The sequence below is a fragment of the Trichoplax adhaerens genome, genomic scaffold, assembly GCF_000150275.1.
Source record: "Trichoplax adhaerens TRIADscaffold_8 genomic scaffold, whole genome shotgun sequence".
Taxonomy (NCBI): Eukaryota; Metazoa; Placozoa; class Uniplacotomia; order Trichoplacea; family Trichoplacidae; genus Trichoplax; species Trichoplax adhaerens.
Genome location: NW_002060950.1, coordinates 2,648,372 through 2,667,249, shown reverse-complemented (window position 1 = coordinate 2,667,249; position 18,878 = coordinate 2,648,372). Strand labels below are relative to the sequence as shown.

The following is an 18,878-nucleotide window of genomic DNA, read 5'->3' as shown; positions in this document are numbered from 1 at the left end:
AGAGATGCATCGATAATACTGACAATCTATAAAAACTGTAGCTGGAGAATGTGATTCCGTCAGGATATGATTGCCAAATAGTTCCGGATACTGATATTATTGCAATTACATATGGGAGCTCCATGATAGCGACGGATAAGGTTATGTCAGTATTTCCAATAATCATATTTCATTTCAATATTACTGGCAAACGATGATCGAGATGCCTCTGAGATATTATCTGTATATCAGTGTTGTTTGGCACAAATCTGGAGTGCAATCACAAATGCAAGACAACAGAATTCATAGAATTTTAAATACTATCGAATAACCTATGTTTATTTAAGTAAGTCTGGATCCATCTAATTTCGCCTCTATTCTTTATCTCGTAGTCACAAACAATTACTGCACCTTTGTATACCTTGAAATAGAATATCAAACTACAGAAAGAGTAATTTATCGCACATCTAGTACCTGATATTAAGGTAAACTATTAAGGTAGCGTATATTCCTATTCATTACTACTTAAGCCCTATTATTGATATTATAATATTTACAACAATTAAATTACCTAATTACGGCTTCAACAAAATTAATCCTAACTAAACGATTTTTTAGAATTACTTCATTGATTGCTAAATAAACACTATTTATTAAGGCAGTTATTTCTCACTCTACTGACAACAATAATTATTAACTACTAAATACCATCTATGAAAGGCAGCAGAAAATTTACGCGCAGCAAACAATATTCTAAACGCGAAGGAGATTACTATATTGAAATTCTTTTTGCTAAAGCAAAAAGAAACCACCATAAGCATATTGATAACCTAGTTGGAATCATATACAACTGTAAGATCTGGCTTACTTCAATCCAATACAATTTGCATTGCTTGCTAAAGTTAGCAAAAAGCACTATCCTAGCATTTAATAGCCGATAGATATATAGCCTTTCAATTTCCCAGTTTCATTAAACTATGATCGTTCCTATTGCTATCAAATCGTCGTAAGTGCTATAGGTCGTGTAAATTCTTTCGTGTAGATATCTGCTATGATGTTATTGCTACAGACATGAAACTGTTTTTCACCATTTGCAAACCTATCGTTTCCAAATTTTTCTTTACTTTAGCAAAAACAGAGACTTGAATTATATGAAGCTTTCAAAAATATGGATGATATAATTAACGATGAAACATAGTAAATTCAATGCATTTTTATGGCGTAGCTGCGTATATCATGAGTTCATCTATAAGTAAGAATGTGACTAGAGCAACTGATACTCTTGTATGGACATTATGATAGTTTATGACGCATGAAAAATAAATGCAAACTTCTGTATAACAGTTTACTTTCTCTTAAATTTATGGCAACCATCTTCATAATGTAAATCACTGTCTTTCGATATTAAAAACGTACAATTAACATTTATAGGTATACAATACTTGCCAGCTATTAGTGCACGCTTGAGTGAAGACAACTAACGTGTATCATTTCTATTTAAATAACCAGTCTCATGCACGAAGTAGTTGCCATTGCTCTAAGTAAAAAGTATTGTAAGGATAAATATTAAAATGCTTGATTGAAAGGAAATAATATACAGCAGCTGTGCATTCATAATCATAATGCTCAAGGCTATGGCAACTTTACGATCAATTTAGAATATAACTTAAATTAAAGTCTATAGAAGAACCCTTTAATCAATTGCTATTGTATGATTCAGATATTAAATTATTGCATATCTTGGGAGTAAAATGAACCTTTAAATAATGTTACTAAATTTGTAAATCATCTCATCACCATAACTAATACCGAGCAATTATTCACTGTCATTCACGAATATCCATTTTTTCCTTGGGTATATTTACAGTTTTACATAGAGGGTCTATGTACGAGCATACTAGCAGATATTTTAATTAGAAGTAAGTAAATTGCAGAAATACTAAATTTCATCAATACAGCAGTTGAAAGGGAAAAATTATCATGATTATCTATTAGCTAACCAATGCAGGATGATGTTATGACATCAGCATTTACAGGCAATAATGAATATTAACGAATTTTTAATTGACTGTATTTTAAAACTTTGATTGCAATTTTTTAGAGAGCTTTAAAACTAATCAACTATTATGCTAATGTAGAATGATAAGGCGCCGATTCTTGCTGTTTAAGAATATAGTAGAAAAATTGGAGTACCTGTAATGGAGCTAGCATGATAATGTGAGACCATGTGATTAGTTGTATATTTTACAAGGAATAAATTTAATAATTTTTAGCTCCTGAGTTTTACTGAAACTGCTGCTTTGGCTTTCATGTTTTAAGAATTAAGATTTACATCAATATCCGTAATATTATCATTTATTTCCCCTAGTGTTATATTAAAATAGAGAAATTAGGCTTTCAAAGAGCACATGCTAACAATTGCAAATTTGTGATGCTTTTGTTGGTTGATAAATACAATTTATTTTCAATACGGTAATGAATGTTTTCTTAAAATGGTAAACTAATATGAAATTGTGATATATACCAATCACGAAATTCCAAATTTTAGAAAAATAAGGGCTTTATTGAATCTTATACAAAGATTAACTACACAGCTCTACTCTAGCCGAATACTACTTCTAAAGACTTCTACAACGAACTAACAGAATAATCTAAAGTTGCATGCTTTTATACTTTCCGTAGCATTCGCAGCTACAATCCGCATGGCAACCTTTTACCTTATTTTACACATAGTTAAATTATTCTTAGTAAGACTATTCTACTGCGGACCATCCTTAATCCAATATGGATACGACTACAGTACTTACGTAGACATTATTCACACCAGCCAAAGTACAATGAATTAACCATATCCTAATATATGATTTACAGTTCTATTTTTACCTATAGCCATATTAGTAACTCAACAGCTTTACTGTACTGTATATAGTCATCTGTACTCTAGCATAGAGTCTCTAGCACTACAGTCTATAGTTACAGCTACCAAATATCTCTTAGGATAAATATCTACCGTACATTATACTACACATGGCTAACAGTCTACAATCACAATACTAAGTTACATTACAGAAATATATCCCATTCAAAAATTTTTCTATCAATAACCATTAATGCATCATGATATAGAATTGGGGTAATCATTACCAAACAGTAGTCATTAACACGTGTAATGAAATGAAAAGTGTAGAGATCAAGCTACAAAACTTTAATAAACTTTGATTCTACTTTCGTTGCACTCCGGTCGACTTAACGAAACTTTGACACCAAATAAAATCTGGGGAAATAATCGATCAACAATTTATTACAAAAAAATGGAGAGAAGTATAAAACGAACAACCTTACATACATTTAGCTTTAAGTATTAATAAAATAAGTGACGGACTTGGAAACTGTCAACAACCAAACAACCTTTCAAAAAAGAAGAACGTTTTAACTTAGGACAATTCGACCCCGAAGGCCTTTTAAATTTATCAAGTTCTTCAAAAGAATCTTATTCTACTCTCCTCTAAATTTTCTAATTGCACCATCTTTTATAGGCTTCGCAGAGCCGTCAGAGGTATTTCAAACTAAACATTTACTAACCAATAGCCCTTAAGATCCATTTTACAAAACTACTTTGCACCATTTAAGAAAACAAAAATCATTCAAAGTTCAGACACAATTTACCCTACAATTCCCTTACAAAACACTATAAAACCAACAAGTTAACTATAAAATATGTCAAACTTCACTTCTAACATAATTTCTATCATTGATACATTCTAAAAGTCTAAAAATTAACCTTTAAAAATCAAGATTTAGTCATAAAAATAACAGTCTAACTACTTAACAATCAACACAACCTCTGCCAATTTCCATCTTATTTTCTATTTTCCTAACTAAACTTTCCTAATGTGACTTTCATGTCACGTCATAAAATTCCCAATTTTTAAATTCATAACAAAAAGTACAAATTTCAAAAATCAACTCTTACGATATTTTCCATAAACTAAAATCCAAAATTAAAACAGAAAAATTAAAACAGATAAATTAATACAGAAAAATTATATCGGGCATGAATCCAACCGGTTCTGGAATCCCAATCCCAAAAATCCGGATTTTATAAAGATCACAGTAATCGCTTAACAAAAAATTTTATATGACTAATACGACTACTTTTCTGACATTAGTATCGCTTAGCATTGTCAGTTGATGTTTTAGTGTCAGGTTGTACGATAACTGTACGATTGATTATAGACTACATTACAGTACTTTACCGTCACGTTATAAATCCTCTTTCTCTATAGATAGGGTTTTGTTGCTAAGTCAAATTCGTTTACAATTTGAATAGACGATCAAACGCCCTTTCATTAGATTAGGCAATTGCTCTAGGGCTACTTCTATAGTAATCTACATAATACATTGTAAAATAACGAAGAAAAAAAGATGGCGACATGATGATTTGGCAGGGTAAAACTTAAAGACACTATGACTTTATAGGTATTTTCTAGTGTAAAACAATACTAGTTACATACTAAAAGCTACAAAGGACTCTACTTTAGTCCTTTACTACACACGTTTTACCATTTACTGGTGACATTAAAAATTGACTTTTCTCTAATATTATTAATCGAAAAAACTGTTATCCTAAAATTACATTAAAATATTGGAGTATCTATATATTATACGCTCAAAGTTTTATCCAATAGGCTATTTCATCGATAGTACAATATTCTGTGACAGTATACGAGTGGATTATTCTAGCCTAAATTTACTAGATAGCTTTTCCAGGGATAGGAAATTAGGTATTTGAAAATTGTATGCGTACATCAGCGCTATCGTTCTATAACATTTTGTGGGCTTAAGTGGACTTAATACTAAGAAGGATTTATAAAAATAATTCAAATCGCTTATCGGGAGGTTATAGGATTTCCAATATCATATAAATGCAAGGTCTATCGTAGACATACCATAGGCTAGATATAATCTTTAAATATTGATCATATTATCTAAAACTGGGAAATAAATTGAAACATGTTAAAAGAAATAATCTTTTTTACTTGAATTTTATGCTAAGCCAGGATCTCAAGTAATAAAGTCAATGGAATGTTGATCTGTGACAGAAAAGATAAATGAGCAAGAAACAACGCCTAACTGTTTATCTCATGATCGCTATTACTTACATAGTATTGATGTTGATATTAGCACTCAAGGCGATAAAAATATCTATTAAATACGTACACATTTTAAATGGGCGATTTATCTCTAAAGTTATTAAAGTAATTTTTAGTGTCATTAATTAAGCATAATAAAAACTGGATTGATTTTTATTCATTAAATGAAATTATACTATAGTCTGACTATGACAACATGTGAATATAGTACTTATTGTTCCTATTGCGTAAATATATTTAATTTGAACGTCATGGACGACAATAATGCTTTCTGCGAGACGAAATTGCCATTTCATCTTGAGAAATAATAATATTCGGGGTAATTTAATAGGGTTAAGATGTCAAATATTTGGTACTATATCAGAAATTGGAAGATAAATATAATAGATGTGATGATTTCGAATATAAAGTAAAATCCTTACAATTTTCTTATATCAGAGATGGAATTGAAAAATCTCAAGTTTGTAGTTATTGGCGGTATCTTTTCCTTTCTAAACAAGAATTAAATTGGAATAGTTTTTGGAAAATACTGCAATAGAAATTCCGCTGATGATTCTCTAATATGTGCTGATACAGTTAAGCAAATTATCGGACGTCAGACCAAAAACAATAAATTTTGCTATTTTTGGACAGGAATATTGACTGTACTTTCTTCCAATATGAAATTTTAATATCATTGAAACGAAATCTAAGTTACAATTGCTTGATGTTTTTTTCTCTCTCTCCTGTTTATGATTGTACTACAAGACTGTCGTAGTCCATGCACGTCTGATACTGCATGTTTCGAAGCTATAGCAAATCAAATATAATATTGATGTAGTTCAAATGTGTGAAATTTAGAAATTTTAACCTTACAGTTAACTATTTATTATTTAAAATGCGAATATTGGTGTACCGCATATTCTGTCAGATATTCCAAAAAATGAAAATTGAAACTTGTAACGTTGTATCAATGGCGTCCCCATACTCCCACTAGTAAGCAAAAATAAATGTTTCTATGACGTTAATAGGTTTTTCTTTTGCAAAATCTGCTAATTTAATTTCGATTCTGCCCTAGTTTACTTTAAAAATTTATACTAAATATTCCATCTAAATCGTTTTGGTGAGCGAGAAAAGGTTAGCTAATCTAAATTGCTATAGATGCAATTTCACTTCAAATTGAGCAAGCCAGCATTGACGCATTATAAACACAATTAGAGTATTTTTCATTACTTTAAAATTACCCTAGCAATGCACGGAATTTTCCTTGTTAATCAAAGAACAGCCTCATTAACGTTATTGTTTCCTGTCATTTCTTTCAGCATATCGATGGTGCAGATCGCATTAAAATAACTTTTATAAAAGGACCAACGAAACAATTTATTTACGTTGTCTTCACTTCAATCGCTTAGAAATCAGTATACTTCAATTTGTGGCTAATTGATGTTGATGCTAATGTTATTCACGAAATAACCATCTTTCTAGTTACTTAAAATGGCACTATGTCCATACTTTAAAAGATTACTATGAATATTTCCTATAGAAAGATGTCGAAAAATTTTGTAGCTAGAAAAAAAAACAAAGTCAATGTCAGTAAACTGAGCTAAATTAAAAAAGATGAAATAGCTCAATTCCCTACTATTTGTATCCTAAGCTCTTCTAATGTTTAAACGTATACTTTCTTAAAATAACAACTACTGTCTTCATTAGAAATACTGTATAGAATTTCGATGTTGCAGTACTAGTATTAATATACAGCATTGCAGGAATAGCAACCTTGCAGGCGGGTACTTGCTAACAAAGCCAATTTATTGCGATTAATGTAGAAAAGTAATAGCGATTCGATATAGCTGTTTTATTAACTTGAGTAAATAATGTAGTTTCATAAGAAAATTAGTAGCTCTGGTCCTATAAGTATCTTAACCGGCGCAGAGTTCTAATTTTCAGAGTAACTTATTTTCGTATATTACTATGGCATTGGTGGGGGAGCGATGATATCAACACATCGCGTAATAAGAAAGGAAAATCGATCGGTCAAATTGCGTTAGGGTCTCTCTTATCCACTATAAATGATGGATCAGTCTGCATTTATCGTAAATTAGAATACTTAAAAATTATACGAAACATGCATTCGATTTCAGATACTAGCTATAGTGGATTACAAGGTATAGATAAAAAATTTTGATCACATTGCCTAAAGGGTCGTGGTTTTACTGTTTACTTTTATATTTATCTCGATACAGAATATAATATGTTGTATATCATGACCAGCAAATCGATTTTACGTTTGGATATTCTGCAAGGAAAAACAAATTATCTATAAATTTTAATCTGAATACTTTATTATAGCAATTCATCAATTTTAAGTGAGAGCGAATTTAAAAATTGAGAATACATTTTCATCTAGTAGCGATTACCGTATATAAGTGGATTTACTGTTAAGCTAACCAATACCATAACAAATGAGTGCTCAATCGTAAAATCGAAATCTTCATTTTATAATTTAATTTCATCCAAAAAATATTTCATAGTTCAAAAATTTCGCAAACAATTTTGGATTACTTCTAGAGTGAATTAGAATACTATTTTATTGCTCATTTAACTAGTATTAAAAGTCAAGAAATAAATTTTTCCCCCCAGCAGCGTTCACTCTCATTGAGCGGCTTGCTGGATAATGCGATATACTATGATGGTTACTATCGGATGATCGCACAATCGTAAACGATAAACTTCCACTGGGTGGCTGCTTCTTAACCGGTAGAAATTGCATTATGTATCGCATAGGATTTTTACAACACAACGATCGATATGTCTGACGGAAATCTCGATGTGAAAATCCAAAGATAAATGGATTGGCTAAGGCGTTAGCGTACATACACCAATAAAGTAGAACGCGATAGTAAGCATCACTAACATTATAATATTCAAAATTTAATGTCATAGTTATACCAAATATAGCTGTTGGCGCTGCACAAATCAAATAAACACCAACGAGTATAACCGACGTTTTAGTAGGCTTATTAATCCATGATAGCTTAACCATTCGTGTCGGTAGTTGCTGCCGTATATTGAATTGCCTTCTAAATGGCTGAATAGTGGTATGTACTTTTTTAGCTTTATACAGGATAATAATGTAACATATTGAAACGATAAGCAAGAGTCCAATAAAAGTATTAAATAGCAATAATAAGATGCTGCCATTTTGTTGAAATTTTTTTATATCTAGCCAGCATGAATACATATAACTGACATAGGTATAACGACCGAGGCCATATTGTTCCAACTGCATTAACGGAATAGAACCAAATAAACTTGCTAATATCCATGTAAATATAATAAGGGATCCCATTTTCCATTTTGTAATCCACATTGGATAATGCAATGGCTTACAGACATAGATACAGCGATCTATGGCAATATAAGCGGCAGTAAATTGCGAGACAGTGACTATAACAGTAATAAGATATGCACGCATTGCACAACTTAACTCGTTAAACATATAAGACTTTTTCCATGTGTATACAACGGTCGTAGTCATAAATATTAATCCGATGCATAAATCAGCAGTGGCTAAGTTGGCCATCAGTAAGCCAGACGGATCATGCATATTCTTATTGCGATAGATAACTATAATAGATAATAAATTGCCTAATATGCAGGCAATGGCTAACAAAATTAAAATAACAATAGCCAGATAGTTGGTTGATGAATAATATGGCAATGAAGATTGCGTTGAATTGATAGAATCCATGGTTAAGGTTAAAAAATTTGGAATGTTATGGCCTAATTAAATTTAGATTATAGATCGAATATCAAGTTAATAGTACAGAGGTGAAACCTTAAGCAATACTGATAATTATAATTAGAAATTTAGAAATTTAGAAATCAAAATTACATGAAGAGAATAACATTATACTCTTCATGAGAAAAAGCTAAAGCAGGTCCTAGAAATTCTTTTGTTGCCACGAAAAAAATGGCTGGTAAAGATGAAAGATTTCGATATCGCTATGTAACTTTGCATAGGAGATTGATTGCCAAGAACTTTATAAATGGAAAAAGATGAATATTGCAGTAATTATAAAAGTAGAAATCGCTTTCGATTTTGAATCTTGTGTATAACTTTTTGACTTTTTGGCCAATGACAGTACAATCAGAATATGCAGGTAGAGATGTTAGCCAAATGTGGCGCGATATGAACTACTGTTCTTTTAATTTTTCCTGCCAATTTATGTCTAGACTACAGAAAATCGTATAATACCACGCTTCTTTCTATTTAAGACATATATATTGTACACGGGCTGAACTAAAATATTATACAAATTGCATTGAAAATAATATTTAAATGTCAGGCCTTAATATTAAGACCTTTATATCGTATAGACCAATATTAAAATGACGAGGCAATAGGCAATAAGTATACGATAGACCATTGTAGTCTAAGACTGGAATAAAGAGGCGGAAATTGATTGTAGACTGTGTTATTGTTTAGGCCAATTTAATAGATTTGATGCAATATATTAATTGAATCAAGGCTTGATTGGCTTGACAATGGTTGTTTCCTCAGATTTAAAAATAATAAAATCAATGTTTACTGTGCTTTTCTCTTCATCATCATAGTTACCTTGCCTGAAATTGATTATTCTATGATTGTAGATCACTATGACGATTCCATACTTATTGGTCGTGCTCAACTGATATTTACCTTTTAGGTTGATCTCCACATTAAATAATAATATATGAATAAGGTTGCCAGCTCGCCTTGTTAAATTATCTTTAAATGCTTTTATTCCATCAGTGCAATTGTAAGTGAATAAATCTAGAATCTGCAAGGATATTCCTTGACTAATATTAATATTGACTAGATCGTGCTTCAATAGCAAAACTGAATCATTGTGAAATGAAAGTAGATTTATTTCATTCGACCATTTCACGTACTACTACAAATAAACATTAGACTAAATTGAATCAGTTATATTTAAAACATAGTGGATGAGTTAATTGATGTTTTTTTTTCACAATGATTCATTATTTTGCTAATTACAAGCCTGGCTTGTGATACGGTAACTTAAAAATAATTTACTTTGTCATAAAAGTAAGCCATTAGATCACAATTTTACCAAAGTAAAGACCTAATGTGAGAAAGATTACACTAAAGCTATAGATTTATTGGAAAACGTCAGCCAAAAGCTATACCCACAATATCAACAGTGGATGACGTTATACAGTAAATAAAAATATTATTATACTTCTACTCCAGTCCAAATGACTTGAAATTGAATTTTTTATTTAATTTTGCTTTCGGCGGAAAAGTTATTGCTTTAGGCTATTATCTGAACATTGTTACGATAAAAATTTAACTTTAATTTCATTTTATTAATCTCTTGATAATTGTATATTATGAAGTAAAAAATTATAGGGATGAATATTTTAAATCGAATAGATGAGGTTCATTATTAAAGCTGCAAATTTTTATATAAGTACATGGGGTTCTATGATAGCGTTAGAATTCTAAGGCGGATGGCAGATTTTACGGATAATCTCATTGAGCACCATTGATGGTCAATGATATGTTTATTAAGGTCTAAAATTCACTTTCATTTCATTATAATTGAATATAAATTTATACTATACATTTAAGTTTTATTTTTTAATTTAATACTAATTATTGATAAATATGCCTCCAAAAAGATTGCGCAAACTATCCTATATATGTACGTAATCTATTACTATTATTATCATAATATTTATTGACTATATCATAGTCTAATTTCACTAAAGGAAGAGCAAATGGTCATGAATAATTAGCAAGATGCTTTCCTGAAAGAAGCCTTCCTATGATGATGTCTTCGCGCCGCAGTAACATATTTCTGCTTTAGTTTGTTATTTCAATCTAAATTGAAATCACATGATTTACTTGAGGTTCATTCAGACAGAGATAAAACTGACTGCAATCTAGAAGGAAATTTTCTACCAATAAGTTTACATGCTAAATATTTAATGAAACTTCCAAAACATGAAAGATAACGAGACATATTAAAACGAGCAACGCATAAATCAGGTGAATTTATTAACCGCTTAGTTGACCAAGATAATTAGGAAAAATTGTTATATGCTCTCATTAAATAACAAGATTAAGGCAAATATCTAATACTTGGAATAAAACTATATGATCAATCAAATGTGATTGCACTTGCGAGATGCAACATAATTATTATTATTTACATGTAAAACTTATAGCCTAACAACGTATATCGCATTTTTTTTAAAGTGAATGGTTTCAAATACCGGTGCTATTTATTTTAATTAATTATCTTTCATGCTTGCGAAACGACTTTCAATTTTTATTCCAGTAATTATTTTTGACTTCTTATAAACCTTCCTTACTAAATGAATGATTGATAAAATCTTCAACCTGAACCAAATCGACAAAGACCTTATGATTGCTATTCAGTCATTAGCCCACAAGCTTAGAAAATGATAGTATACCAGTAAATATCTACTTGAGCATCAACTTTGGGGCAGAATAACGATTATGATTCGCGATTTGGATATCAAACATATTAGTTAAGCGTTGTGATTGATTGTATGCATGTAGAAAACTTCACTTCAGCAAGTAGGGGATAAGACAGTATTAGTCATTATTCTAACTCAGGCATGAATATTGATGTAACCTATATTGTTAGAGCAATCGAAGTATTGGCATAATTCCTGGTTTGATAAATAAAAGCGCGCTTGGAATATCCATCAGGCTGGCTAGCTGAATATATGGGATTACTGCATGTTGTTTACTGTACCATTAAGGTTAAATTACTGATATGGCTTTCTAATCTTATTAACAGAAAGATATTTGATTAGTTAACAGTCTTTGTTTTAAACATTTTTACATAAATTCCTACTGTGGTTTTTTAGTGGAAAGCTGTCTCATTTTTGCTTACCTTATCGATTACTGTAGACATAGAATGAAAGGATCATAGAGTTAAATTACTGGTGAGGCTATTCAGTCTTATTAATAAAAGGATCTTTGATTAGTTAATATTCTTTATTTAAATGCTTTTTTGCTCAAGTTCCTACTGTGACATTTTTACAGAAAGTCGTTCCATTTTTGCTTAACTTATAGATTACAGTTAGATATAGAAGAAAAGGATTTTAATGCGATATTGGCAAGATATCAATTGCATGAATCTTATTATAAAAAGATTTTAATAACCTACATGACTTAAATTACCAACTCAATAGTTACTCTTTTAAGCAACTTTGGAAAAGTAAAATTTAACACTGTTATCTAGTAAGTAAAACCACACATACTGTACAATAAATGCTAGAAACAAGGGGTCTAGGTGGACGGCTAGATTAGTTTCATTTATGATGTTATAGAATATGCATTTTGCAATTATGGAAATGGAGATAATTTGCTATTCTCTTAATGCTAATATTTCAAAATTTCTTAAAATTTTCTCACCTATGGAAGCGTATAACTATGCTATAATTACTTAAACTATACTTAATTATTTTAGCTAAATTTACGAAATGCTTTATTGTAGGTGAGAGCTTTACATATTGATATTACATGCATAGTAAAATATATGTTACAGAGTTTTAATTCTTATCATGACTAGGTTACATTTTGCTGCAACTGACTTATCATGACGCAATTACTCAGCGATTTTAGATACTGTTTAATGTGTTAGAGTTTTACAATGATATACCTTACATCAAAAGTCAGATCTCAATCGTATTTAAGCTACTCTATCGTTAGATTCAAAATAATTCAACTTTACTTTCGTGGTTTCGAACAATAAGCTCAGATTGATAATCAAGTATGCTGCTGCTTATGAAATTATTGTTAGTTCTTTATCGATATATATATTATAAGAATAAAAGCAGCTGAATAAGGTTACATGTAATCGTTTTCGGAATTAGTCCTATTGAAAAATTCAAAATAATCTGAGATTAAGTTCTTTTTACATGATTTCATCATTCTCACGAGAAAACTTAAATATAACACAATTTTTAATATTTAATTGCTTTTGATTGTACAGAATTAGCTAATTCATATCACACGTATTTATCATAGATTTATTAAATAGATGAAAAAGAACATTGTAAAATGTCTGTCTCTTGACGTAGTACCGCACTTTAGCCTTGATAATCAATTCCAGCCTTGAGCTTACGTTTCAATTAAAATTATGACATGGGGCATACGTATTTCCAGTTATGAAAATTACGCAGGATTATCAACATCAGAAATTATTGCAACGATCACATCGTCTCATTTACCTGTAGAAATTTCTGTCTTATTTTACAATTCTTATACGAATTACAAAAATAAATTTTGTTATAAATAAGAATATGTCAGGTATCGCCACTCGTGATTAGTAAAGATTAGTCCCATCATTTATAAATTCGATGTAGAACAATTCTATTGTAAAAAGTAATACTGGAGTCCATTTGAATCGATTGATATTTCAGTTCCAAAATGATTTTCTATTGTCATTATTTAGGAACCAGAATCTAGTCACGTTGAATTTTTGCAGATAATAAACTCCATTTTGAGACGTCTATTACTGAAATTGTTAAAATTATAGCAATTATACGAGTTATTGACAACGGGCTGCCAAATGGGTGCTCAATTTCATTTATGTCCATGTTACTATTCATTTCTATATTAAAATGTTCCCATGTACGCAATAATATTGATATTATATAGCAGATAATTGGTCACGTAAATCAGTTCCTAATAGTGATAGGAAATGACGTCAGCGGTATTTTTAGATGTGAATTTACAACGTATTCTTCTATCGGATTTACGTAGATACCGCACTTTTCTACGTTAATGTTATATGTGGCATGAATTTCTTTTCTATGTTAATGTCATATGTGGCATGAATTTCTAGGAAATCGCGATGGAAAATAATTTATATGATATATTAGTAATCAGGATTGATCAGCATCTAATTAATATCGCCTCAGATTCAAGAATCTGCTTAATGAGAATAGAATGAATTAAAATTGAGTATTCCAACGTCAGAAATAGCTGATGGCATTATGATTAATGGTTGCTACAAGATACTAATGAACTTATTGAAATTGATCTGTAATACATAATTAACTATAAGAGGAAAGATGTTAATTACGTAGCTGAATCTGTAGAAATATCGCATCAGTTTATCATTTATTGAAGCCTATTTGGTACTGCAATTAAGATGAGTTGAAGTTGATATAATTTAGGTACGCTATGCAATACTCGTACTATAAAGTTATTGTTATTCATTGTCATCCTACCTTGAACATGAAATTAAGTAATTTATTTTACCCCACTCAGCTGTTTTTATCACTTTGCAGAAAGCAATTTCTTTTAAATTTTCATTAAAATTGAATGGAGAAATAAATACAGTGGTTGGCTGAGTAGGAAGATCTACTTAAATATGATTATGCAAGAGATCGTGCTTACAGTAGCAAAATTTAAAGTATACTTATTATAAATACATTATTGTAAGCCTACAGATTACTATAGTACGCTAATCTGCTACGATTTCATAAGTATCCTAAATAGAAACTTCGAGAATGTCTTCATAAGTGATTTACAGCTACATTATACTGGAAGTATTTTAAAAGTTGACTATTGTACTTTAGAATGATGTCAACCGTAAATTAATTAGCATCAAGGCTTAATGAATGAATTCCTATGAGTTTAGATATCATATAATTGAGTAATCGTATGAGAGCTAAAATTTAAGTTTTGTTAAACGACATGATAAAATTCCCTACGAGAATGAAAGCAAGCTAAGTTGCATAAAATAGAATACAATTTTGGGTAATAAGTATTCTTGCGCAGATAATTATGATAATATTTAGAACTTTTTGAACCTCATAAACGTCAAAGATTCATGCAATATCTAATTTTGTTTTAGGAAAATACTGATTTTAAAATTATTGAAAGTTAGCCTACTTGACCATTCTAAATCCAATAAATCAACGACGACATAAAAATTATGAATAGTGAATCGATCATTTATGCATAACACATGTAGATTTTATGAAAGTCTATATATGCGTTATGCTCCCTGTTAGTTAAAACGAAAAGGCTTTCTTAATTCTCTATGATTCGAAAAATACTTTTAATACATGTTTCTCTACCAATATCATGGGTATTACTGGCCATTTATCATGCAAAAAACTTTTTATTCAACATTTGCAATCTTACATCAGCTGGTTATTGTCGCTCAATTCAAAAACCCTCAACTACCAGTACTTAAACACTCAACTGCTTTTTGATTTTGTGAATAATCTCTTAGAGATTATCGTTAAACAAGAAACGGATGAATTAATATTTTAAAATAGAGACAAGAACTTAATTCTTGCGAGAATACATTATTAAATACAACAGCTGTACATTTATATTCGAACAAAAGTTACCTATGTAATAGTCAAAGTAATATTACTGATTATTCCCTTATTATTAATACAGCTATGCATAGAACATAATCAATCACTTCATTCATTAACAAATTATATATTACGAATTTACTATCATCATATTTTCCAGTTTGCATTCGCTTGCATATATCTCTATTAATAGAATAAAGCATTTAACGTGTATAAGCGGAAATAAATTCATACACTATTTAGCTATAGTGTCTCAAGTTTACAGAAGAATGCAGTCTTAAGATAGGCTATCACAACTTTAAAACTTTGGTATTAAGATAGCAATAATCATCTATCCTTAATATAAATTAGATGCATTATACATGAAGATAAGTGATGGATGTGAGTACAGTTAAAAATTATGACTATGCATCTGTTTTTAATCAAGCAAAGTGTTTGTATTCGATGAGATATTCTATTAACCTATGGTATGGTGAATTCGCGAATAGCATCAAAGTTCTGATTATAAATAGGTTGAATGAGGTGAGATAATTTCTTATAACATAGAAGGGCCGCGGCCGTTGACTAATGGAAAAAGTATAGGCAATAAGAAAAATTGTTGATGCTTACTTGAACGGAAAATAGGATAGATAAGCAATTATAAATTATTCTAGCTTTCAATGCAAGCAAACAATGACATAAAATTTTTTGATATATACAGGTAGGTATGTATACTTAATCTAGACCTAATATAAAGGTAAAAATTAAAATTTAGATACTATAGTAAAACACCGCATATCGATGATATACTGTAGTATCAATATATATTCTTTTACTGATTTAAGTCTGAAATTTTTATAACGAGAATGATGATGAAATCCCAAAATCATATTCGATAGCAATCGTATTAATTTATTTTGAACATAGATTTTCAAAGTACTGTATTGTCTCCTATTAATATAGAATAGCTAAAGCGGTGAGTACTGGTATGGCTATGGGTGTATCGATTAAATAGGAAAATTCGAAAGTGCATCAATATTGTATTACAGTAATTAATTTTTTGAATTGATAAGGACAGAGTTGGTAAATGGTTCATGTCTTTTTCATGGACTAATTTGATATACTATATTATTGAAAATTGAATACAAGAAATTTGTAACACTTTATTAGAATTATAGTAATAAAATACAGTCGTTTACTACGTCGCTGTTATATTTTCTAGCGTAGAATTGATACCAAAATAATATGATGTAAGAGATCTAGGTTGCCGTTACCAATTAATTCATAATAATAAGTAATTCGTGAATTTAACTCAATATGTTTTATTAGCCATTTAAGGATCTATATCTAGCCGATGGGATGATCTTTTGCTCGTAATCACGTGAGCGGTATGCTTAATTTAGATATATTGCTATTAGATAGATTATTGTATCGATGGACGCAACACTTGATCGAAAATTCTAGTTCTTCTACGCTTTACTAAATAATAAAATAATTGATTATAGCTCTGTCGAAAGTCTCGATGAGAAAATCCAAATATTAGCGGATTAATAATGATTTTGATATGTAGGCCCCAAAAAGTCATAATTTTAGACATGGTTGGGGATAAGAACAATCGACGATGGCTCAGAGTAATCAGAATTGTAGCTGTTGAAGGAATAATAAAAATTAAATATACGGTAATAACGATTAGGATAGTACGAGTTAACTTCTTGCTCAGATGCCTTACACTGCTCTTTGTCAATTCAAGATTTCGACGTTTACGATGGATTTGATTTGCCTTAACGAAAATGAGAACATAGCAAGAAACCACGATGCATATTACCATTAGTAAAGCAGAATACATTATTACTAAGAAAATGAAATTTTCACTTAAATCTGTAATATCTATCCAGCAAAGAGATAAATATTCGACGTATTGGTAGCGGCCAAGTTGAATTTGGTTCAAATTCATTAATGGTAATGAGGCGCAGAAGCAGCTATGGGTAATGGATAATATTAATATCCTACTGAGTCGTTTATTCGTAATATACATTGGATAATGTAGTGGCATAGTGATGGCTATGTATCGATCGATTGAGATCAATCCTACTGTTATATGTGAGAAACAGACGAAAGTGGTAGATAGATAGGCTAAAACGATACAAAAGTTTTCCAACATACCACAATGTAATGCTGAAAAAGCAAAGAAATAGCAGGTTACGATTAAACCTGTAGCCATCTCTGTCGCCGCCAAAGTAGCTATAAGGAAACCTGATGGATTATGTAAACTTCTCTTACGATAAACAACTAGAACGGATAAGAAATTTCCACCTAAAGCTAAGATAAATACCGGTGGCGTTATGCATCGTAAGATAATCTTTGTGATATGAAATGATGTCTCAGATTGATTACAGAAGCAATGACTTTGATTCCATTCGTTGCATTCGGATTGCATCGCAGGCTTGTTAAATATGTAATGATCAGCCTTTTAAAATGAATGAATTTAGAAATAACGAACCAATGCTAGAATAATTTAATATTAATCGCTCTTCTTTAGTATCTGATGGCTGCACAAAATATCTAGAAGAAATTCAATAATAAACATTTTGCTTAGTTAATTGAAACACTCCGATGCTAAACGGAACATTCAACAATGATTCAAATTGTAGAGGATATGGCACACTAGCATACAGTGAGTAGAAATGAGTAGGCAATTAAAATTCATGATCTTGTTTTACTTCTAACAATGAATATATATTATTAGAACATATGAACATACGGAAGTCTCGTGAAAGATTGTTTTATTTTAATAATATAAATGATCATAATTCATAATGATTTCGACTTTACGTCATATATTGTATCGGATGTGTACTGAAAATAGTATATGAATCATATTACAAGCGCCAGTAATATTTCTGGTTATGACAGATCCATTGATTTACCTATCCACCTGGACTAAATCTCTTAAAAATACTATAGCAAGGCTCTTGTCCCTGATGTCGATGATTGAAACAATTAGAAATGAGATAATAGTATCGATTTATAGTTAAAAGTATATACTATGACTATTGAATATAATTTAATTGCAATTGCTTCTTTGTAAATGTAGTGCAGCCCAAATATAGCTCAAGATTATATACAGTATGTGTGAATATCGTGCATGACGTAATTACTAGGCTAATTAAGATAGATACCCTTGTATAGGTGCTAGATCGTAGAGTGAGATTAAATATGTGAGGATTTGTATTAGTAATTGCAATACGGATTGTAAAAGTTATTAGTCATACTGTTTGGCACCTCCAGGTACGCTAGAGGTGTGATGTTAGCCTTATTAAGGTAGATAACGATTTATGTGTCACGAAGATACTCTGTACACAATTGTATATAAGCAGGAGATTTTATCTCCGAAGACAGAGT

At 30.3% G+C, this 18,878-nt stretch overlaps 1 protein-coding gene across 1 annotated transcript; it reads right to left on the bottom strand.

Annotated features, from left to right (window-relative positions):
• Positions 1-7,719: 7,719 nt before the first annotated feature.
• TRIADDRAFT_58725 (uncharacterized protein) lies at positions 7,720-8,862 on the bottom strand (the record flags this gene model as incomplete). Its single annotated transcript, XM_002114624.1, has 1 exon — positions 7,720-8,862. The coding sequence occupies one exon, from the start codon at positions 8,860-8,862 to the stop codon at positions 7,720-7,722; it is 1,143 nt and encodes a 380-aa protein (XP_002114660.1).
• Between the last annotated feature and the right edge of the window lie 10,016 nt (positions 8,863-18,878).